General features: G+C 43.8%; 1 protein-coding gene across 2 annotated transcripts in view; it reads right to left on the bottom strand.

Moving 5' to 3' along the window:
- NPHP4 (nephrocystin 4) overlaps positions 1-23,799 on the bottom strand; it is a 292,086-nt gene that overhangs the window by 164,429 nt on the left and 103,858 nt on the right. For both annotated transcript variants that reach the window (XM_056544490.1, XM_056544489.1), the window contains 2 exons: positions 18,274-18,449; positions 16,760-16,889 (listed from right to left, as the gene is read on the bottom strand). In XM_056544490.1, coding sequence (XP_056400465.1) covers positions 16,760-16,889; positions 18,274-18,449 — 306 coding nt within the window. The remainder of the gene's footprint in view (positions 1-16,759; positions 16,890-18,273; positions 18,450-23,799) is intronic.

The raw sequence follows: 23,799 nt of genomic DNA, 5'->3' as shown, positions 1-23,799 counted from the left end.
GAGTCGTCTCAATCATTACAGGGGGCTGATGTTTCCTGTTTTCGGCTTTTCAGCTGTGCAGCTTAGCGTAGGACAAAGTCAGCAGTCGTCTAAAGCATTACAGGGGGCTGATGTTTCCTGTTTTTGGCTTGTCAGCCATGCAGCATAGACTAGGACAAAGTCAACAGAGTCGTCTCAATCATTACAGGGGACTGATGTTTCCTGTTTTTGGATTGTAAGCCATGCAGCATGGACTAGGACAAAGTCAGCAGAGTCGTCTCAGTCATTAGAGGGGGCTGATGTTTCCTGTTTTTGGCTTGTCAGCCGTGCAGCATGGACTAGGACAGTCAGCAGAGTCGTCTCAGTCATTAGAGGGGGCTGATTTAATACTTGCTCTATGGTCTTGCTAGAGGCCTAGATAAGGCAGGACAGGATCTAATTCCAGGCTCTGTACGCAGCCCCCCTTTAACTTTCTGTCCTCTGAGAGAGGATAATATCTGCCATCTTTTTCTGAACACTTCATTTCTTAATAACCTTTTCTTTGACCACTAACTCTTATTCATTGCAACAGTCATAAAGCGCACACATCCTGCTGCACTATTTATACCAGTGTTTCCCAACCAATGTCCCTCTAGCTGTTGCAAAACGACACTTTCTAGCATGTCCAGACAGCCGTTGGCTGTTGGACATTTACTTACTTGCAGATACCAAATATGTTTATTAATTTTTATTTCACTTTTTTTTTTAATTAAAATGGGGAAGAGGGGTGATTTACATTTTTACTAGGGGAGGGGCTTTACATTTTTTTGTTTTATTTATTTTTACATTAATTTGACACTTTTTTATGTCCCCATAGGGGACTATTTATAGCAATCATTAGATTGCTAATACTGTTCAGTGCTATACTGCATAGGCATAGCACTGATCAGTATTATCAGCGTTTATTCTTCTCTGGTTTGCTGGAAAGCGGAGAGCGGGGAAAGGCAGGTGAGGGAACCTTGTCCACCATCTTGGTTGATCTGAACCGATCAGCCATTACAATCGCTGCATGTGTACTGATCAGCTATCGCTGATGTCCACCATTACCAGTGAGTCCCTGGCTGCTGATAGCAACCGGGACCTGCCGTGCATGAAGCGAGGACCGCTCCGTACAAGTTACGTCTTTTGTCCTTAAGAGGTTAAGTATATGTAAAAATAAAAATGTTATCAAAAAAAAGTTAAATGCCATACAAAGTGTCAATTATGAACATATTCTTTCACATTCATCAGACCCCTATAAATTCTCGCGGATGAGGGAAGTGACACTGCGGTGTCAAAGTGGCGGCTTTACAAGTCACTGCTGCGTGTAATGGATTAGTCACCATGTGATGTTCGGGTCCCCAGCGCACGCTGAAACCTTTCGGGGTGTAATTATCATTATAGATGAACGTTTCCTTTTCTTCTTTATTTTTTTTACAGATGTTTTTCTTCTCCTGGAGATCGGCGGACGACCTTTCCTCGTGCGTCAATACATATTCAGCAGCGAACACCGATGCGGTAAATATGTACTTTTCCAGGCTAACATTGAAGTTTAAAGGGGTATTCCAGGCAAAACCTTTTTTTATATATAGATCAACTGGCTCCGGAAAGTTAAACAGATTTGTAAATTACTTCAATTAAAAAATCTTAATCCTTCCAATAGTTATTAGCTTCTGAAGTTTTCTGTCTAACTGCTCAATGATGATGTCACGTCCCGGGAGCTGTGCATGATGGGAGAATATCCCCATAGGAACTGCACAGCTTCCGGGACGTGAGTCATCAGAGAGCAGTTAGACAGAAAACAACAATTCAACTTCAGAAGTTAATAACTATTGGAAGGATTAAGTGGTGGGATTGTTATTCCTGGCTATGGGGGGGTGCATTATTGTTGGCTACGGTGGGACCATTATTCCTGGCTATGGGGGGGGGGGGGGGTGCACTATTGTTGGTTACGGTGGGATCATTATTCCTGGCTATGGGGGGGGGGGGTGCATTATTGTTGGTTACAGTGGGATTATTATTCCTGGCTATGGGGGGGGGCATTATTGTTGGTTACGGTGGGATCATTATTCCTGGCTATGGGGGGGGGGGGGCATTATTACTGTTTACAGTGGGATCATTATTCCTGACAATGGGGGAGGGGGGGGGCATTATTACTGTTTACAGTGGGATCATTATTCCTTACAATGGGGGAGGGGGGGGGGGGCATTATTACAGGCTATGGCTACAGGTGGCATTATTGCTATGGGGCATCTAATCAGGGAAGGAACTGGCAACAGACAACAGAGACTCTAAGCCAGTGTTTCCCAACCAGGGTGCCACCAGCTGTTGAAAAACTACAACTCCCAGCATGCCCGGACAGCCTTTGGCTGTCCGGGCATGCTGGGAGTTGTAGTTTTGCAACAGCTGGAGGCACTCTGGTTTGGAGACACTGCTCTAAGCCAAGCCTATGGCAGCCATATGAGCTTAGCCTTTTTTAGTCGTCATTTATAACTGATCGCTTCCTTCGGGGTCCTCGGCTGAGATCTTATCACTCAGGGGTATTTGACTTGATAATGTTAAGAACCACTATGACAATCTAGCTGGTATTTTCCCCAAATCCACAATGTTTATTTTAATGCCAATAGGGGGGCTCGGGCAGAGGGCCCCCCATGCTGGAGAAGCATTAGATGTGCAAATCCTCCTTCACTTGTCACCTACTCTGAGGCCTCATATACCAGAATGGGCGACTTTGGCCAACTTTTACCCCAAGTGCACGGATGGCAGTAGCAGGCGCTGACTTATAATGGCAGCCATTAAAAAATAAAAATCCTCAAAATCAGATTAAGTTATTTCCTGTAATCTTTTTTTTGCACATAGAAATAGAAATTTTTATTTCACTGCTCCAATGTAAGTCATTTCCACATTTCCCACCAGGAACAAATGAAATATTTAGGTTTGTCCCTGTCAGTCTCAGGTTTCTTGCAAACGCCAACTTTCTACATTATTTATCGCCGCTCGTCGTCGCTCAGTCGCACTCAATTCCTTTCTTAAATCCCAGTAAATAAGTGTTAAGGGAAAAAGACGTCTGGTGGGAGCGAAGACTCTCAAGCTTGACGCGGATCTGTAGACATTTTTTGCACAGAATGATGTATAGAGTTGGGGTGAGAGGGATAAGGATTAACAGATTAGCGCAAAGAAGTGGTGGTGGGTCATGTGATCGCCGCTTCTCTACCAACCTTCTCATACTCCACAGAAGTAATGTGACCAGTGACTCGGCAGCGAGGGCGAATTCACATAAAGCGCATTATAGACCCCCCTAAAAAAGCTTTGAAAAGGTTAGAAAGTATAAAGCTTCCCGGTGGATATCAGAAACCTGTAACATGTGACCGTACGGGGAGCACGGAAGGAAAAAAAGGGAAAAAGAAAGAAAGGAAGGGAAATGGAGGATTTGCTGCAAACCGGTCACGGACAGCGCCTAAAGGATCCGCTTCGACTATAATGGGGACTGTCAGGTTTCTGGCATCATTTTATGCTATTTTATCCAGGACCTGTGATGGAGGCCACCAGAGAAGCCGGACGACCATGATTACAGGTTAGGACAATGCTGACTGTATCCTCCAGAGATATCTGATAAAATGTAACATTTATTAGACTTGTTTACTCTTTTGATACATTTTGCATTGTACCTGTCTTATCACAGAAAAAAACAAATACTTCTATATGTTACTCACCAGGTCATACAGATCCTTTACATTGTCTTTTTTATGTGTCTAGCTTCTGTATTTGGCTAAAAAATCCTTCTGTTCTGCTGCTCTCTCATTCTGACATCCACTGCTCAGGAAGGGGCATGTCCAAGGCTGGCACTGAGCCGACCCTCACTCACCATGCAGTCACTTCCTCCGTGAGTCTGCTGTGCTGCGTCTCTTCATCCAATCACTGCAGGCTGCTCTGTAACCCCTCCTCTCTGTTTTCATGCTGCAGTCTGATAGGACAGGAGTGAGCACAGAGCAGTGCTAGTCCCACCCTAACTTCTTGGATTTTGTCCCGGCCTGTGCTTCAGATGGGACAGAGATGATGCTGCAGCCGCACAGGATTATGTTCTGGATGGGATGGGGACCCCTAGTGGTGTTTTTTTTATAAGCCATAATTTCTAAAAAAAAAGTATAGACATGAAGTATACTAGAAAGTATATTAGAAAGGTTAATTGTTTTGCCAAGATGTATAACATATAAAAGTTTTTGATTCTGACAGCGCCCAATTAACAGTTAACCATGAAAAAGAGACAGAACCTGTGTTGAGGCTCAGTACTCCTGGACTGTATTGTCCTAATCCTATATACGTGTTCATTTATTTCTTGATCCTTTACAGATATACATGGATGTAGTGTCTGGTTGCCCCTCCCCCTCCTTTTTACATCTATTTTTGCCTTAATTAAAGAGGTATTCCAGCTTATAATTACTTTTTTATGTGAATGGGGATAAGTGTCTGACCCATAGGACCCCCACAATCTCCAGAATGGGGCCCCAGGTCTTTGTTATGAATGTATGAGCGCACATGCACACTGCCACTAGATATATATGAAGCGGCCAAAGAGAGATGAGCGCTGTACTCCATAGACATTGTATGGGTGGGGCTAAAACAGGTTATCAATTCTGGGATTATCTAGTTTGGAGAATTTTAATTATCTTCAATAAGCCTAATTTTCCAGGTTTCCGCTCCATTGCGGAGGCCTTGTGCCTTGTACGTAACGCCGCATCACATCCCGTCAGGAACATTCATGGACCAATTCAATCATTTATATGACATTTCTAACCCAGAAAGAAACCGCACAGATTAATAGGCTGACAGACGTCTAATGAGACGGCGGCCGCTCACAGAAATAGCGCTTACGTTTTCATAATACATCTCTTACATGATGAATATTTATATAAGTGACATCCCCTGCGGCGTGTCAGATCGGACGAGTTACAGTGCGAGTAAACGGGCCATGTTAACAAAAAACAGATAACAAGGAAAATCTCATGAGGGGCCACAAGGCCCCAGTACATATCAGGGAGAAAGCCGGCTGAACCAGAAGATTTCGGCAGGACGGACCAACTATTTTATGTGACTTAAAGGGTTATTCCAGGAAAAAACTTTCCTTTTTATATCAACTGGCTCCAGAAAGTTAAACAGATTTGTAAATTACTTCTATTAAAAAAATCTTAATCCTTCCAATAATTATCAGCTGCTGAAGTTGAGTTGTTTTTTTCTGTCTGACAACAGTGCTCTCTGCTGACACCTCTGCTTATCTCAGGAACTGCACAGAGTAGAAGAGGTTTGCTATGGGGATTTGCTTCTACTCTGGACAGTTCCCGAGACACGTGTCATCAGAGAGCACTTAGACAGAAAAGAACAACTCAACTTCGGCAGCTCATAAGTACTGAAATAAAAGTAATTTACAAATCTGACTTTCTGGAGCCAGTTGATATATAAAAAAAAGTTTTTTCCTGGATAACCCCTTTAAAGGGGTACTCCACTGGCCAGCGTTCGGAACTAAATTTTCTGAATGCTCTTTTCGCGCTGCGGGGGTCGGAGATGCCCCCGTGACATCTTGGCCACACACCCTCAATGCAAGTCTATGGGAGGGGGCGTGACGGCCATCACACCCCCTCCCATTGACTTGCATTGAAGGGGCTTTGCCATGACGTCATGAGGGGCATGGCCGACCCCCGCAGCGCGAAAACAGCTTTCAGAACATTTAGTTCTGAACGCTGGCCAGTGGAGTACCCCTTTAATCCAATGATTTTAGTAAAAATAAAAATAGGACATGTAATTGTTCTTCCTGGAGAGGTGCAGGACTGCTGCTTACTCCTCTTACCCCACTGAGAATGCATGTATGCTCGGCAGGACTGAGTGTGCAGATGAGCGGAATAGCTGTGGCCAAAACTAAACTTTTGGTCAACATCTATGAACAGTGAATACTCAGTCCCTAAACTATCGCTATAAAGAATGGAGAGAGAAGCGCGAAGGATGAGCTCTTCTCTCCCTGTTCTCTGCCGGTGACCAAGACAATCTCAAAGATTTACGTTGTCTTGGTCCTGTGGGAGAGAATTAACTTAAAGTAGACTTCTCCAGGCTCATTCTAGTGATCAGTCAAGGATTGAACACTCAGACCGACCACAACTTTTCACCTTTTATTTTTAAGTGGCAGTGCTCATTTAAACGGTCGCTCTCATTAAAAATAATTTTTGTTATTGCACTCCTTAAGGTAAATAAAAAATATTTCTAATTACTTTGGTTAAAAAAAATGAAGTTTTCTATGTTTTATTTGTGCTTTAAAAAAGCTCAAGAGCACATTTTCCCCATCTTATACACAGACTTAGGACCAAAGTCCAAATACAGAAAGTGCAGCCTGGAGTGCTGAGGGGGGGGGAGGTCCAACCAACAGCATATGGCAGTTAAGTGTGAGAGGAGCTATGATTGGATGAGGCTGGACACACCCCCCTCAGCACTCCAGGCTGCACTTCCTGTGTTTGGACCTCGGTCCTAAGTCTGTGTATGAAATGGGAAAATGTGCTCTAGAGCTTTTTTTAAGCACAAATAAAACATAGAAAACTTCATTTTTTTTTAAACAAAGTATATTAGAAATATTTTTTATTTACCATAAGGAGTGCAATAGCAAAAATTTGTTTTAATGAGAGTGATCATTTAAATGTGATGTTGTATAATAAATTACATTGCACACAATTTTGGCAGAAAGAAAGACGACAAATTGATGGTATAAATTTAGACTTGACAGTGTAAAGATGCATTACTTTGGATAATTATTAGTCTGTCTAAAAAAAGTGATAATTTTTTTTCTTTTTTGGACACTTTTAACGGGTTCACTCACAATCCAAAATTTTTCCCCCCAAAAAGCCCAGGACCTTCTAAATGATGGAGATAGAAATGATTTCTTGTTATGTATTTGGACTCTTACTGTTGGTGGAGAGTCCTTCCTGCTGCCTGGACCTTGGGACTTCTGCTTCAAATGGAAAACTACAGCTCATTCAGACCCCTGCATCTTATCCCTATCCTGGATGATCCCCGTCATGGATGATCCCAGTCAGATCCCTGTCATGGATGATCCCCATCATGGATCCCCGTCATTGATGATCCCGTCATGGATGATCCTAGTCATGGATGATCCCAGTCATGGATGATCCCAGTCATGGATGATCCCCGTCATGGATGATCCCAGTCATGGATGATCCCAGTCATGGATGATCCCAGTCATGGATGATCCCAGTCATGGATGATCCCCGTCATGGATGATCTCTGTCATGGATGATCTTGTCATGGATGATCTTGTCATGGATGATCCCCGTCATGGATGATCCCAGTCATGGATGATCCCAGTCATGGGTGATCCCAGTCATGGATGATCCCAGTCATGGATGATCCCCGTCATGGATGATCCCCGTCATGGATGATCCCAGTCATGGATGATCCCAGTCATGGATGATCCCCGTCATGGATGATCCCCGTCATGGATGATCCTGTCATGGATGATCCTGTCATGGATGATCCCCGTCATGGATGATCCCAGTCATGGATGATCCCAGTCATGGATGATCCCCGTCATGGATGATCCCCGTCATGGATGATCCCCGTCATGGATGATCCCCGTCATGGATGATCCTGTCATGGATGATCCTGTCATGGATGATCCCCGTCATGGATGATCCCAGTCATGGATGATCCCAGTCATGGATGATCCCCGTCATGGATGATCCCCGTCATGGATGATCTCTGTCATGGATGATCCTGTCATGGATGATCTCCTTCTAAGAAGCCTTTGTTCATTGAAAAAGAGGCAACAGCCTCGAAACGCATCTGAAATTGGCTCCAAATAAAGAAACTTTTATTTCATCTTGACTACATCTCATCACTGTGGTATGCGCCTGTAATAACCCGGTATTTTCCTCACTCCTTACTGACGTTCCTGATCGACTAGGGGAATCCTAGCTTGATTCCCGGGAGGCTGCTCCGCTGATCTGCTTAAACAAGCGCTGCATGGTGGTTGTGTCTGACACACAACCCAGCCAGGTGAGCTCACATCTATACATGTGTACCTGCCATATGACAAATCACCAAATTGTACAAACAGTCTACCCTTAGAGGAAGCTCTGCTCTCCCCCTTTTTCTTTTTACTACAGTTCATGGATGATCCCTGTCATGGATGATCCCTGTCATGGATGATCTCTGTCATGGATGATCTCTGTCATGGATGATCTCTGTCATGGATGATCCCTGTCATGGATGATCCCTGTCATGGATGATCTCTGTCATGGATGATCTCTGTCATGGATGATCCCTGTCATGGATGATCCCTGTCATGGATGATCCCTGTCATGGATGATCCCTGTCATGGATGAGCTTCTGTGCATACATGGCTGCAGCTGACTGGGACGTAGTGAATGCAGAAAAGTGTCTTGAATTACCAAAAGCAGAAAGACGAGACAATCTTCATGGTGGAGGGATCTAAAACATATGGGCCCATTATAGAGAACTGGTGTTTGTAAATACTGATTGTACATCTAGAACCCAACAAACCATCACTGAGAGCTTGGAATTACCCATCAGAAAAAGAATGATTGTTTAAATCAATGTTTATTCTAATTATATTTTTAAATCATTTTTTGTGATTTTTGTGATTTTTTTATTTTATTTGTATTTTACTATCTATATTTTTTTTTTAAATCCTGAAATCTTGCCGTTTCCATTCTGCCACCAGTTCTCTTTTGCAGAAGATTCCTCCTTATCATTACAGACAGGAATACAGTAAAAGGTGACATCAATGTATAGATAGCAGAGGTACACACAATAGATAATGCTCACAGATCAGCCCCCCTTCCTCATCTCAGACAGGAGCACAGTGAGCGGTGACACCAGTAAATAAACAATAGAGGTACACAGAATAACTGATACTAACAGATCACCCTCCCCCTCCCTGTGGAATGACCTCTGCAAAGGTCTCAGAGCATGCTCAGGCACATTTCCCATTGATGTGAATTGGACAGCTCCTGTCTAACGTTACCATGGGGCTTGCTGTAAAGCACATCTCTAAATGCTGTTAAAAATAGCTCAGGCAAGATGGCCATCCCCCATAATAATGTACTGAAAAAACATTAAAAATTAAATAAAAAACAACAATACAGAAAAATAAAACTTATATAAAATTGGAATATGTTTTAACATTAGGTTTTCATCAGGAACAAAATCTAGGTTAAACATTCCCTTTAAGAAACAGTTCCCATTGTGCTACATGATAGAACAACATGGCGGCTTGGCTCTTTCACTATTCTAAGTTCAGATACTTTGTTTTTTTCCGGCTTATTGGCCTTGTAAACCAGGTACAGACATTAGAAACCTTTCAAGACCCACCAGGTATCAGTCCTGGTCTATAGGTTTAGAAAGAAGTAAAATGACAAAGAGCATAAAAGCTGCCAAGGCCTGTGGCACCTGTTTTACCCTGGACGTGGCGCACAATGGCGGGGCCCCTCATTATCACAGCAATTAGCCTCTAATATAGCAGAGTCTAGAGCGTGTTCCACAAGTCACATGACGTCTCCAGGTACGAACTGCGCTCGACATCAATCAGAGAGTCCCCATAGACATCTGCATTATGCACTTCAGCACAGACACATCCAGTTCCCGCGGGGATCGGGGGTGGGGGGGTTACTCTTCTTGTTATGAAATAAAAAGGAAAGAAAAGTTCTTTGTTTTCAGGTCCCACTTAGGGAGTAATTTCTCATTTCCTATGGATTTAGCCGCCACCTCTAAGGGCGTCTCTTGCCCGTCGGGTTCAGATACTGGGAGAAAGTCAATAATGCCGGGATAAGACGTCTATAAATAAAGAAGAAGGGGCACAACGTGGCAGAGGCTAAAAAAGACATAAAGGAGGGATCCGCAATTACAGGCCGGCGATTGATAGGAACCTAAATGTGAAGGGACGTAGGCAATTACACATTAGATGAGACGGGAGCAAAGTGTGAACAGCACCAGAGGCGAGTGTGTAAATAGACGCCGCGCATAGGAACAGCACGGACAGGGGGACGCGGTGGATTTTAACTCTTCACTGTCAAGTCTGTAATGATCACAACTCCTGAAGTCGTAGCAAAATGAAGAATTACAGGGACAATAATATTACACATTGACTGATAATTCTTTAAAGCAGTGTTTCCCAACCAATGTAACTCCAGCTGTTGCAAAACTAAAATTCCCAGCATGCCCCAACAGCTGTTGATACATTTGAAACATTTTTAGGGAACTAGTTTTGCAACAGTTGGAGAAACACTGGTTGGGAACCTCTGCTCTAAGGAGACTAGAAACTGCGTCAGTAAATTAAGGGAAAAAAATGGAAAACGAGCGACAGAGAACAGAAAGTACAGAAAATGACATTGAACAAATTAGAACTCCCGGATTTATTAACTCCGTCCTTATTTGCGCAACACATGGAGCGGCGCAGCCTGAGCTTGGCTGAGCGGGTGTGGGCGACCCAGCCAGTCAGGGAGCAGCGGCTACAATGTCTGAGAGTAAACTACGTATGCACTCGCAGTTTACTACAGACTCGCAAGAAACTTTACTACAGTCCCAAACAGGTTCAGGAGTTTAGAATTCGGGAGATGACTAATGGAATTTAGAAATATAAAGATGGCCGCTAACAAGAAGATGGTGGCTAACAAAACAAAAAAACGAATGGTGGGGACTTTATACTTATAAATACAGGTGAAACGTCTCGTCTGCATAAGGAAGCATGAAGTGCTCCAAAATCTCCTGGTAGATGGATGCATTGACCCTGGACCTAATGAAGCATAATGGACCAACACCAGCAGATATTGGGGACTGGGGTTTACATGAGCTGTAAGTCAATCACAATTATGACAAATCACAGCTTGAACTATCTTGCTTTGCATCAGGGGCATCGCTGGGGGGAGTTAACGGGCCTGGGTCTCAGGATGACACTTTTTTTTTTTCCATCTTTACCACCGCTGAGCGATGGGGATGGGGGGGGGGTTGCTAATGTACGCTGTAGATGTGTGTATGTATGTATGTATGTATAATGTGTGCATGTACGTATGATGAGTGCATGTGTGAATGCTGTGTGCATGTACGTATGATGAGTGCATGTGTGTATGGTGTGTGCATTTATGTATGTGTGATGTGTGCAGGTTCCTCTGCTTTAACAATCATCATGAGATCGTTTTCACCCAAATTATTTTACAACTTTGAAACACTACTTTAGTTTCAGTTGATTATTTTATTTTTTCCCAGAATCCCATTTGTAAATTATTTTTTTTCTTTTGATGTGTGTATGAAGTGTGCATGTATGTATGATGTGTGTATTTATGTATGATGTGTGTATTTATGTATGATGTATGCATGCATGTATGTATGATGTGTACATATATGTATGATGTGTGTATTTATGTATGATGTGTGTATTTATGTATGATGTATGCATGCATGTATGTATGATGTGTACATATATGTATGATGTGTGTATTTATGTATGATGTATGCATGTATGTGTGATGTGTGCATGTATGTATGTGTATTTATGTATGTATGTTGTGTGCATGTATGTATGTATGTTGTGTGCATTTATGTATGTATGATGTGTGCATGTATGATGTATGTATGATGTGTGCATGTATGTATGACATGTACATATATGTATGATGTGTGTATTTATGTATTATGTATGATGTGTGCATGTATGTATGTGTGTATTTATGTATGATGTGTGCATGTATGTTGTGTGTATTTATGTATGTATGATGTGTGTATTTATGTATGATGTGTGTATTTATGTATGATGTATGCATGCATGTATGTATGATGTGTACATATATGTATGATGTGTGTATTTATGTATGATGTATGCATGTATGTGTGATGAGTGCATGTATGTATGTGTATTTATGTATGTATGATGTGTGCATGTATGTATGTGTATTTATGTATGTATGTTGTGTGCATGTATGTATGTATGTTGTGTGCATTTATGTATGTATGATGTGTGCATGTATGATGTATGTATGATGTGTGCATGTATGTATGACATGTACATATATGTATGATGTGTGAATTTATGTATTATGTATGATGTGTGCATGTATGTATGTGTGTATTTATGTATCATGTGTGCATGTATGTTGTGTGTATTTATGTATGTATGATGTGTGTATTTATGTATGTATGATGTGTGCATGTATGTATGCATGATGAGTGCATGTATGTACGTATGTATGATGTTTGGGTGTATACGATGTAACTTGTATTTAAATTTTGGCAGCGGCCCAGACCATGCGTGCATGATATGGTGTAGCCCGCCGCCAAAATTTAGCCTTTGGCTTTCTGGGCTGAGAGTTGTAGTTTTACAACAGCTGGAGGCACCCTGGTTGGGAAACACTGTCCTAAGTAATAAAAGGGGCACAGAAAAAATATAAAAAAAACTATGCTCACCTATCCCGGTCCCCATAGTTCTGCCGTAGCTCCCATTCTCCTCTGTGAGGTGCCGGTATCTTCTCTCTGTCCTCGACAAGTGCTGGTCTCAGGACCTTTCCCGCTCAGCCAATCAGTGGCCGCAGGGGTGTCATGTGTCAGGCCAGTGATTGGCTGAGCGGGAAAGGTCCTGTAACCAGCATTTGTTGGGGGGCAGAGAGGAGAACCAGGACTGCACAGAGGAGAAAGGGATCTGCAGGGGACCAATGTGACAAGAGCGGGGGAGAAATGTGACAAGTGTGGGGGAGAAGCCTGGGGGACATTTTGGTGGGTCTGGAGGAGGTGGACAGAGGAGTCTGAAGAGGGGGGAGAAGAGTCTGAAGGAGGAGGACTGAGGGGTCTGGAGAAGGAGGACAGAGGAGTCGGGAGGAGGAAGACTGAGGGGTCTGGAGAAGGAGGACAGAAGAGTCTGGAGGAGGGGGACAGGGGGGTCAGGAGATGGAGGATAGAGGGGTCTAGAGGAGGACGACAGAGGGGTCTGGAGGAGGAGGACAGAGGAGTCTGGAGAAGGAGGACAGATGAGTCCGGAGAAGGAGGAGGACAGATGAGTCCGGAGAAGGAGGACAGATGAGTCCGGAGAAGGAGGACAGATGAGTCTGGAGGAGGAAGACAGATGAGTCCGGAGAAGGAGGACAGATGAGTCCGGAGAAGGAGGACAGATGAGTCCGGAGAAGGAGGACAGATGAGTCCGGAGAAGGAGGACAGATGAGTCCGGAGAAGGAGGACAGATGAGTCCGGAGAAGGAGGACAGATGAGTCTGGAGGAGGAGGACAGAGGGATCTGGAGAAGGAGGACAGAGGAGTCTGGAGAAGGAGGAGGACAGAGGGGTCTGGAGGAGGAGGACAGAGGGTATGGAGTAGGAAGACTGAGGGGTCTGGAGGAGGAGGACAGAGGGGTCTGAGGGAGGAGGACAGAGGAGTCTGAAGGAGGACAGTGTGTGACAGTTTTATTATTACAGGTACAGTGTTTGGCAGGGGGCTGGGTTTCTGGCAAGGTTATATTTAGTGGGCATGATGTCTGACAGGGTTATATGCAGGAAGCACAGTTTCTGGCAGGATTATAATGCTTATTGTCTTTATACAGAGGATGAGGATCCGCTGACAAAGTGAGAACCTATGATGTCCGGCTGTCAGACTATGCAGAGAAGATTGAGCTGGAAGAAGTCCTGACGTCTGGACCAGATGAAGAAGAAAGGGAAAGATAACAGAGAAGACGTCACTCAGGTCACTGATATCATTGTGTATTCTATAGACTGTTCTATTAGGGCTGTAGTCATTTGTAAGTTCTGCAGTTATGATGGGTGACAATGTTCCCCAATCTGTGGCTCTCCAGCTGTTACAAAACTACAACTCCCAAATTGCCTGAGGCTCTTCAGGCATGATGGGAGTTGTAGCTTTACAACAGCTGGAGAGCAACTTGAACTGATGTGATTGGTTGGTTGAGACCCCTGCCAAAAAAATGGTCTGCATTTGCCAAAATGCCCACAGCTGTTTTTGGTCCCAGTCCAGCCCTGCCGCAGTCTTGGGGCGTGTTTGGGGGTGTGGTTATGGGCGGGGTTGCTGTGGGCTCTAGCCCTCGGTCTTTTGGAGACCTAGTAACGCCCCTGCTTTGCATGTAATGAGTCTCTCATATATATTAGTTTCACCTTTTAAGTTGCTTTACTGAAATAAATGATATTTGCACAATATTCAAATTTTTCGAGTTTCACCTGTACATTTAATGGAGTTCTAATGCCTTTAAGGCCGTTTTATTTTTCCCTGGCCTCTCTAAGGTGACTTAATGAATTAGATAAAATGGTGACTCTTGCACGACCGCAGTGACTTTTGTACAACTTTGTCCTCTTCAGGAAAAATTGAAAAAGGTGACTTTATTAAGACCTTAATGTGTTTTGCAAACCAGACTTAAAGGACAACTGCAGTGGAAAAAACGTATCCTCTATCCGCAGGATAGACGAAAAGTGTTTGATCGTGGGGGGTCCGACCGCTGGGACGCCCCGCGATATACTGCAAGGGGCCCCGCACTAGCGCTCAGTGTGAGTGCTAATGCGCGTAGCTTCGACCTAGAGAGGTCAACGGTTACGCCCCCTCCCCATACAGTCCTATGGGAGAGGCGGGGAGGCATGAATGCTGCCTCCCCACCTCTCCCATAGAACTACATGGAGGAAGCATGTTGGCCGCAATGTCACACTGCGGCCGGCACGCCTCCTGCGCGGCAGAGCCACAGCCCCGTGCCGGAGATTACGGGGGGGGGTCCCAGCGTTTGGCCCCCCCGTGATCAAACACTTATCCCCTATCCTGCGGATAGGGGATAAGTTGTTTTCGGACGCAGATGGCCTTTAATGAAAACTGAGCTGGAGTAGGATGAAGAAAATGTGTTTAGCTGATAAAGGCCAATAATAACGTTGTCTCCCCTGTGGTTGTCAATGGGCTGGATGAGATTTTAGCGATGTGTTACGCCAATAACCGACATAAATTATAGTAAATCCGCAAATTGTGAGCCAAGGCTGCTGTGGAACTGGGGCTATTTCACTAAATACTTATAGTTGAGTCAAATGTTGAAGGCAGCGATGTGTATAAATAAAGGAAAAAAAACATTAAAGGAGTATTCCGGTATCAAAAAATCATATTTAAATAAGTCTACGACCCCAAGATATTTAACCTTTAATAGAGTGCTAAAAGTTATTGTCTTGATTCCTGTATGTTTTTTTCTGCCTGATAGGAAGTTGTGTAGTCCTCTCATTAATAGCATGGTGTTGTCTAAGCAGCTCCCCAGCTCCTCCCCCCCCCCTTTCTCTCCTGACAGGAAGTGTGGGACTGTGACTGTCAGTGTGGTGCTGTCTCAGCAGCTTCCTGACTCCTTACTCTCTCAAAAGACATCACATAATTTTCTGCTGTCTCTGGGGGCGTGGCTAGATATTGTCTCTGTGGTGTAGCCCTGCCCCCTAAGTAATATGACAACCTTTTACCAGCAACTACAGCTGGTAAAGGCTTGCTGGTAAAAGGTGGGGTGTTAAGGGAATGGGGTGTGGTTACAGCATGCTGCCATGTGTTGAGCAATGACAAAGGAGAGGAGCAGACAGGGAATGAATAGCAGGTGCTGCAAACTCACTGATTGTGTAATATTCTGCTATGAAATAAGAGTTTGAATTGTACTACTGAGTAACTGTTAAACCAGAAAATACATTTTATTTTTTTACCTGATGTAAGAATAACCCTTTGAAATAATTCTACAGATTACTGTACTCTAAATTTACTGAGTTATAATGTCACTTTAACTAATTTCTACAATATCAGCATCAAATCATATGTTTTCATTGTTGGAAGTCCAGGAGCTGAGACCCCCGACCTATATATTGCCAACACGAACACAAAGAAGCTCAGCTGAGCGATGGGCCTGTTCACTTCCGGTCGGTTCTGCTAGTAGAATGGTGCCAATGTTGTATGGATATAAAAAAATAAAGGTTTAAAGGGGTACTCTACCCCTAGACATCTTATCCCCCTACCCCAGACATCTGGTGCCGGATGACTGGTGATGCGGGACGTGGCTCGTGATGTCACGGCCATGCCCTGCTTGTCACGGCCATGCCCCTCAATGCAAGTCTATGGAAGGGGGCATGACTGCCGTCACGCCCCCTCCCATAGACTTGCATTTAGGGGGCATGGCCATGACATCACAAGCTGGGCGTGACCGTGAAATCATGTGTCTCCGGCGCTGCACCCGATGCTCTAAACGAATGCCAGGTGCAGCAGGGAGATAGGGGATAAAATGTCTAGGAGCGGAGTACCCCTTTAAAGATTATTCCCTGGGATAGGCGATCACTTTCAGATCCATGGGAGTCTGACCTCTGTGACCCCACCAGGAATAAAGAGGCAGTAGCAATGGTGTAGTCCTACAGGCCCCTGTGGAGGGGTTCTTACTGCCACCGAGACCTCCACTTATCCACAGAATGAAGGACCAGTACGCTACAAGGGTGCAAATCCTCAGCTGTGTGAGCAGGACAGGTAAGTAGAATAGAACACAAGAATTATTACAATAGGTAAATGTGTCCTCTACTGACACAATGTGGGTTCACTGTGAGACGCTCGGGGGCCCACACACAGACCGCGGCCCCTGTGATGTCACGGCCCCTATACTGAGGACTGACTTTACGCTGCTATTTGCTGTAATAAATTGTAATATTGGTGATATAACCCGGCTATAAATAATATACAATGGGAGTGGTAGGAGGCAATGTGGGAGCTCACGGTACCTTGGTGCTGCTGACTCCACTCGCTAAGCAGAAGACATATTCCAGCTGAAAGACTATGGCAAATCCCGGGTCACTGACCATCTCCGGAAGACGGATGCGGCTCCTTAATACCAGGGCTTGAGCGGAGGAGCTGAGGGGAGAACAAATGTCATTTCTGTCACTGTCTGAAGAGCACGATGAGTAAAACACAGTGATTTACAGACGCCAAGCACCAAAACACTCCGGATAATCCAATCACAGCAAAGGCCAAAGGGAGGCTAAATTGTTACTTACAAAAACTAAGGTGTCTGAGCACTAAGGGGATTTTATGGTCTTTCCCTTTTTCATCAATGTAAAAAAAAATTTGAGACATCACAGAGACAAGATAGAGGTTGTGATCTGTGAAGGTCTGGGTAATGAGACCCCCAGCAATCACTAAAACAATGGGGAATGGGAGTCCAGACACCCCGGTCTATGGAAAAAGAAGAGGCAACAGATCACAGCTTAGACTAATGGGGGTCTCAGCACCCTGGACCCACCTGATGACAACTTCTGACATGTCACTATAATAGATAGATAGATAGATAGATAGGAGATATATAGATATGAGATAGATAGATAGATATGAGATAGAAGGATAGATAGATAGATATGAGATATATAGATAGATATGAGATAGATAGATAGATATGAGATATATAGATAGATATGAGATAGATAGATAGATAGATAGATAGATAAGAGATAGATGGATAGATATGAGATAGATATGAGATAGATAGATATGAGATAGATAGATATGAGATAGATAGATAGATATGAGAGAGATAGATATGAGATAGATAGATATGAGATAGATAGATAGATAGATATAAGATAGATAGATAGATATGAGATAGATAGATATGAGATAGATAGATATGAGATAGATAGATAGATAGATAGATAGATATGAGATAGATAGATATGAGAGAGATAGATATGAGATAGATAGATATGAGATAGATAGATAGATAGATATAAGATAGATAGATATGATATACATAGATAGATATGAGATAGATAGATATGGGATAGATAGATAGATAGATATGAGATAGATAGATATGAGATAGATAGATATGGGATAGATAGATATGGGATAGATAGATATGAGATAGATAGATATGAGATAGATAGATATATAGATAGATATATATGAGATAGATATATATATATGAGATAGATATATAGATAGATATGATAAAGATAGATAGATAGATAGATAGATATGAGATAGATAGATATGAGATAGATAGATATGGGATAGATAGATATGGGATAGATAGATATGGGATAGATAGATAGATAGATAGATAGATAGGAGATAGATAGATATGAGATAGATAGATATGAGATAGATAGATAGATATGAGATAGATAGATATTAAATAGATAGATAGATCAGTAGTAGCTGGTGTCGGTGTATAATGATGGATGGAGAGGGGTAGGATCTAATAAGTCCCTCTACACTTTCTTCTTACTTAGACTGATACCTTTGGCTGTTGCTCTGCTTCTTCTTCAGGCTCAGATTGGATTGTGTCCTCATCATCCTCGCTTCTGGGAGAACAACTACAACTTGTGGCTGCTGCACAAACCCCCAGCCATTATGGACACCGATGTGCAGCCTCCGCTCTTGGATCACTACAGCCGTCCCATCCATTGGGTGACCCTAAGGAGATAAAAGGAGACAATAAATCAGTGCACTTTCTCCTTGTTCCCTAGAAGGAGGAAAGAGCTACTGAAGCGATGAGAACATGCAGAACAAGAAGAGCTACTGCAGAGATCAGAACATGCAGAACCAGAAGAGCTACTGCAGTGATCAGAACATGCAGAACCAGAAGAGCTACTGTAGTGATCAGAACATGCAGAACAAGAAGAGCTACTGCAGAGATCAGAACATGCAGAACAAGAAGAGCTACTGCAGAGATCAGAACATGCAGAACAAGAAGAGCTACTGCAGAGATCAGAACATGCAGAACAAGAAGAGCTACTGCAGAGATCAGAACATGCAGAACAAGAAGAGCTACTGCAGAGATCAGAACATGCAGAACCAGAAGAACTACTGCAGTGATCAGAACATGCAGAACAAGAAGAGCTACTGCAGAGATCAGAACAAGAAGAGCTACTGCAGTGATCAGAACATGCAGAACCAGAAGAGCTACTGCAGTGATCAGAACATGCAGAACCAGAAGAGCTACTGCAGCGATCAGAACATGCAGAACAAGAAGAGCTACTGCAGAGATCAGAACATGCAGAACCAGAAGAGCTACTGCAGCGATCAGAACATGCAGAACCAGAAGAGCTACTGCAGCGATCAGAACATGCAGAACAAGAAGAGCTACTGCAGCGATCAGAACATGCAGAACCAGAAGAGCTACTGCAGAGATCAGAACATGCAGAACAAGAAGAGCTACTGCAGAGATCAGAACATGCAGAACAAGAAGAGCTACTGCAGCGATCAGAACATGCAGGACAAGAAGAGCTGCTGCAGAGATCAGAACATGCAGAACAAGAAGAGCCACTGCAGAGATCAGAACATGCAGAACAAGAAGAGCCACTGCAGAGATCAGAACATGCAGAACAAGAAGAGCTACTGCAGCGATCAGAACATGCAGGACAAGAAGAGCTACTGCAGAGATCAGAACATGGAGAACATGCAGAACCAGAAGAGCTACTGCAGAGATCAGAACATGCAGAACAAGAAGAGCTACTGCAGTGATCAGAACATGCAGAACCAGAAGAGCTACTGCAGTGATCAGAACATACAGAACCAAAAGAGCTACTGCAGTGATCAGAACATGCAGAACCAGAAGAGCTACTGCAGAGATCAGAACATGCAGAACAAGAAGAGCTACTGCAGTGATCAGAACTTGCTGAACAAGAAGAGCTACTGCAGTGATCAGAACATACAGAACCAAAACAGCTACTGCGGTGATCAGAACATACAGAACAAGAAGAGCTACTGCAGAGATCAGAACATACAGAACAAGAAGAGCTAGTGCAGTGATCAGAACATGCAGAACCAGAAGAGCTACTGCAGTGATCAGAACATACAGAACCAGAAGAGCTACTGCAGAGAGCAGAACATGCAGAACCAGAAGAGCTACTGCAGAGATCAGAACATGCAGAACAAGAAGAGCTACTGCAGTGATCAGAACATGCAGAACCAGAAGAGCTACTGCAGTGATCAGAACATGCAGAACCAGAAGAGCTACTGCAGCGATCAGAACATGCAGAACAAGAAGAGCTACTGCAGCGATCAGAACATGCAGAACAAGAAGAGCTACTGCAGAGATCAGAACATGCAGAACAAGAAGAGCTACTGCAGCGATCAGAACATGCAGAACCAGAAGAGCTACTGCAGAGATCAGAACATGCAGAACAAGAAGAGCTACTGCAGAGATCAGAACATGCAGAACAAGAAGAGCTACTGCAGCGATCAGAACATGCAGGACAAGAAGAGCTGCTGCAGAGATCAGAACATGCAGAACAAGAAGAGCTACTGCAGAGATCAGAACATGCAGAACAAGAAGAGCCACTGCAGAGATCAGAACACGGAGAACAAGAAGAGCTGCTGCAGTGATCAGAACATGCAGAACAAGAAGAGCAGCTGCAGTGATCAGAACATGCAGAACAAGAAGAGCTACTGCAGCGATCAGAACATGCAGGACAAGAAGAGCTACTGCAGAGATCAGAACATGAAGAACATGCAGAACCAGAAGAGCTACTGCAGAGATCAGAACATGCAGAACCAGAAGAGCTACTGCAGTGATCAGAACATGCAGAACCAGAAGAGCTACTGCAGAGATCAGAACATGCAGAACAAGAAGAGCTACTGCAGTGATCAGAACTTGCTGAACAAGAAGAGCTACTGCAGTGATCAGAACATACAGAACCAAAACAGCTACTGCGGTGATCAGAACATACAGAACAAGAAGAGCTACTGCAGAGATCAGAACATACAGAACAAGAAGAGCTACTGCAGTGATCAGAACATGCAGAACCAGAAGAGCTACTGCAGTGATCAGAACATACAGAACCAGAAGAGCTACTGCAGAGAGCAGAACATGCAGAACAAGAAGAGCTACTGCAGAGATCAGAACATACAGAACCAAAAGAGCTACTGCAGTGATCAGAACATGCAGAACCAGAAGAGCTACTGCAGTGATCAGAACATGCAGAACAAGAAGAGCTACTGCAGTGATCAGAACATGCAGAACAAGAAGAGCTACTGCAGTGATCAGAACATGCAGAACAAGAAGAGCTACTGCAGTGATCAGAACATGCAGAACAAGAAGAGCTACTGCAGAGATCAGAACATGCAGAACCAGAAGAGCTACTGCAGCGATCAGAACATGCAGAACAAGAAGAGCTACTGCAGCGATCAGAACATGCAGAACCAGAAGAGCTACTGCAGCGATCAGAACATGCAGAACCAGAAGAGCTACTGCAGCGATCAGAACATGCAGAACAAGAAGAGCTACTGCAGAGATCAGAACATGCAGAACAAGAAGAGCTACTGCAGCGATCAGAACATGCAGAGCCAGAAGAGCTACTGCAGAGATCAGAACATGCAGAACAAGAGCTACTGCAGAGATCAGAACATGCAGAACAAGAAGAGCTACTGCAGCGATCAGAACATGCAGGACAAGAAGAGCTGCTGCAGAGATCAGAACATGCAGAACAAGAAGAGCTACTGCAGAGATCAGAACATGCAGAACAAGAAGAGCCACTGCAGAGATCAGAACACGGAGAACAAGAAGAGCTGCTGCAGTGATCAGAACATGCAGAACAAGAAGAGCAGCTGCAGTGATCAGAACATGCAGAACAAGAAGAGCTACTGCAGCGATCAGAACATGCAGGACAAGAAGAGCTACTGCAGAGATCAGAACATGAAGAACATGCAGAACCAGAAGAGCTACTGCAGAGATCAGAACATGCAGAACCAGAAGAGCTACTGCAGTGATCAGAACATGCAGAACCAGAAGAGCTACTGCAGAGATCAGAACATGCAGAACAAGAAGAGCTACTGCAGTGATCAGAACTTGCTGAACAAGAAGAGCTACTGCAGTGATCAGAACATACAGAACCAAAACAGCTACTGCGGTGATCAGAACATACAGAACAAGAAGAGCTACTGCAGAGATCAGAACATACAGAACAAGAAGAGCTAGTGCAGTGATCAGAACATGCAGAACCAGAAGAGCTACTGCAGTGATCAGAACATACAGAACCAGAAGAGCTACTACAGAGAGCAGAACATGCAGAACAAGAAGAGCTACTGCAGAGATCAGAACATACAGAACCAAAAGAGCTACTGCAGTGAACAGAACATGCAGAACCAGAAGAGCTACTGCAGTGATCAGAACATGCAGAACAAGAAGAGCTACTGCAGTGATCAGAACATGCAGAACAAGAAGAGCTACTGCAGTGATCAGAACATGCAGAACAAGAAGAGCTACTGCAGTGATCAGAACATGCAGAACAAGAAGAGCTACTGCAGAGATCAGAACATGCAGAACAAGAAGAGCTACTGAAGAGATTAGAACATGCAGAACAAGAAGAGCTACTGCAGAGATCAGAACAAGAAGAGCTACTGCAGTGATCAGAACATACAGAACCAAAACAGCTACTGCAGTGATCAGAACATACAGAACAAGAAGAGCTACTGCAAAGATCAGAACATACAGAACAAAACGAGCTACTGCAGAGATCAGAACATGCAGAACCAGAAGAGCTACTGCAGAGATCAGAACATGCAGAACAAGAAGAGCTACTGCAGAGATCAGAACATGCAGAACAAGAAGAGCTGCTGCAGTGATCAGAACATGCAGAGCAAGAAGAGCTACTGCAGAGATCAGAACATGCAGGACAAGAAGAGCTACTACAGTGATCAGAACATGCAGAACAAGAAGAGCTACTGAAGAGATCAGAACATGCAGAACAAGAAGAGCTACTGCAGCGATCAGAACATGCAGAACAAGAAGAGCTACTGCAGCGATCAGAACACGCAGAACCAGAAGAGCTACTGCAGAGATCAGAACATGCAGAACAAGAAGAGCTACTGCAGAGATCAGAACATGCAGAACAAGAAGAGCTACTGCAGAGATCAGAACATGCAGAACAAGAAGAGCTGCTGCAGCGATCAGAACATGCAGTACCAGAAGAGCTACTGCAGCGATCAGAACATGCAGTACCAGAAGAGCTACTGCAGTGATCAGAACATGCAGAACAAGAAGAGCTACTGCAGAGATCAGAACATGCAGAACAAGAAGAGCCACTGCAGAGATCAGAACATGGAGAACAAGAAGAGCTGCTGCAGTGATGAGAACATGCAGAACAAGAAGAGCTACTGCAGAGATCAGAACATGCAGAACCAGAAGAGTTACTGCAGAGATCAAAACATGCAGAACAAGAAGAGCTACTGCAGAGATCAGAACATGCAGAACCAGAAGAGTTACTGCAGAGATCAAAACATGCAGAACAAGAGAAGCCAGTTCACTTAAATGGGAACCATATACTGCTTCCTATACACTTCACTCTGCTGCTAAAAAGTGGTTACTGGATCCAGACAGCTCGAAAGCTTAATACAGTATGGCCTAAAGGACTTAAAGGGGTACTCCACTGGAAACATATTTTTTAAATAAACTGGTGCCAGAAAGTTAAACAGTTTTGTAATTAACTTCTATTTAAAAATCTTATTCCTTCCAGTACTTATCAGCTGCTGTATACTACAGATGAAGTCCTTTTCTTTTGGAATTTCCTTTCTCTCTGACCACAGTGCTCTCTGCAGACGCCTCTGTCCACCTCTGTACTGTGAACCTATCCTGTTCTGGTCAGTTCCTGACATGGACAGATGTGTCAGCAGAGAGCACTGTGGTCAGACTGGAAAGAACTACACAACTTCCTGTGGAGCATACAGCAGTTGATAAGTACTGGAAGGATTAAGATTTTTTAATAGAAGTAATTTACAAATCTGTTTCCCTTTCAGGCACCAGATGATTTAAAAAAAAATGTTT

This window comes from Hyla sarda, chromosome 10 (genome assembly GCF_029499605.1).
Source record: "Hyla sarda isolate aHylSar1 chromosome 10, aHylSar1.hap1, whole genome shotgun sequence".
NCBI lineage: Eukaryota > Metazoa > Chordata > Amphibia > Anura > Hylidae > Hyla > Hyla sarda.
Note: the sequence above shows the minus strand (reverse complement) of the source record. Positions and strands in the feature narration are given on the sequence as shown.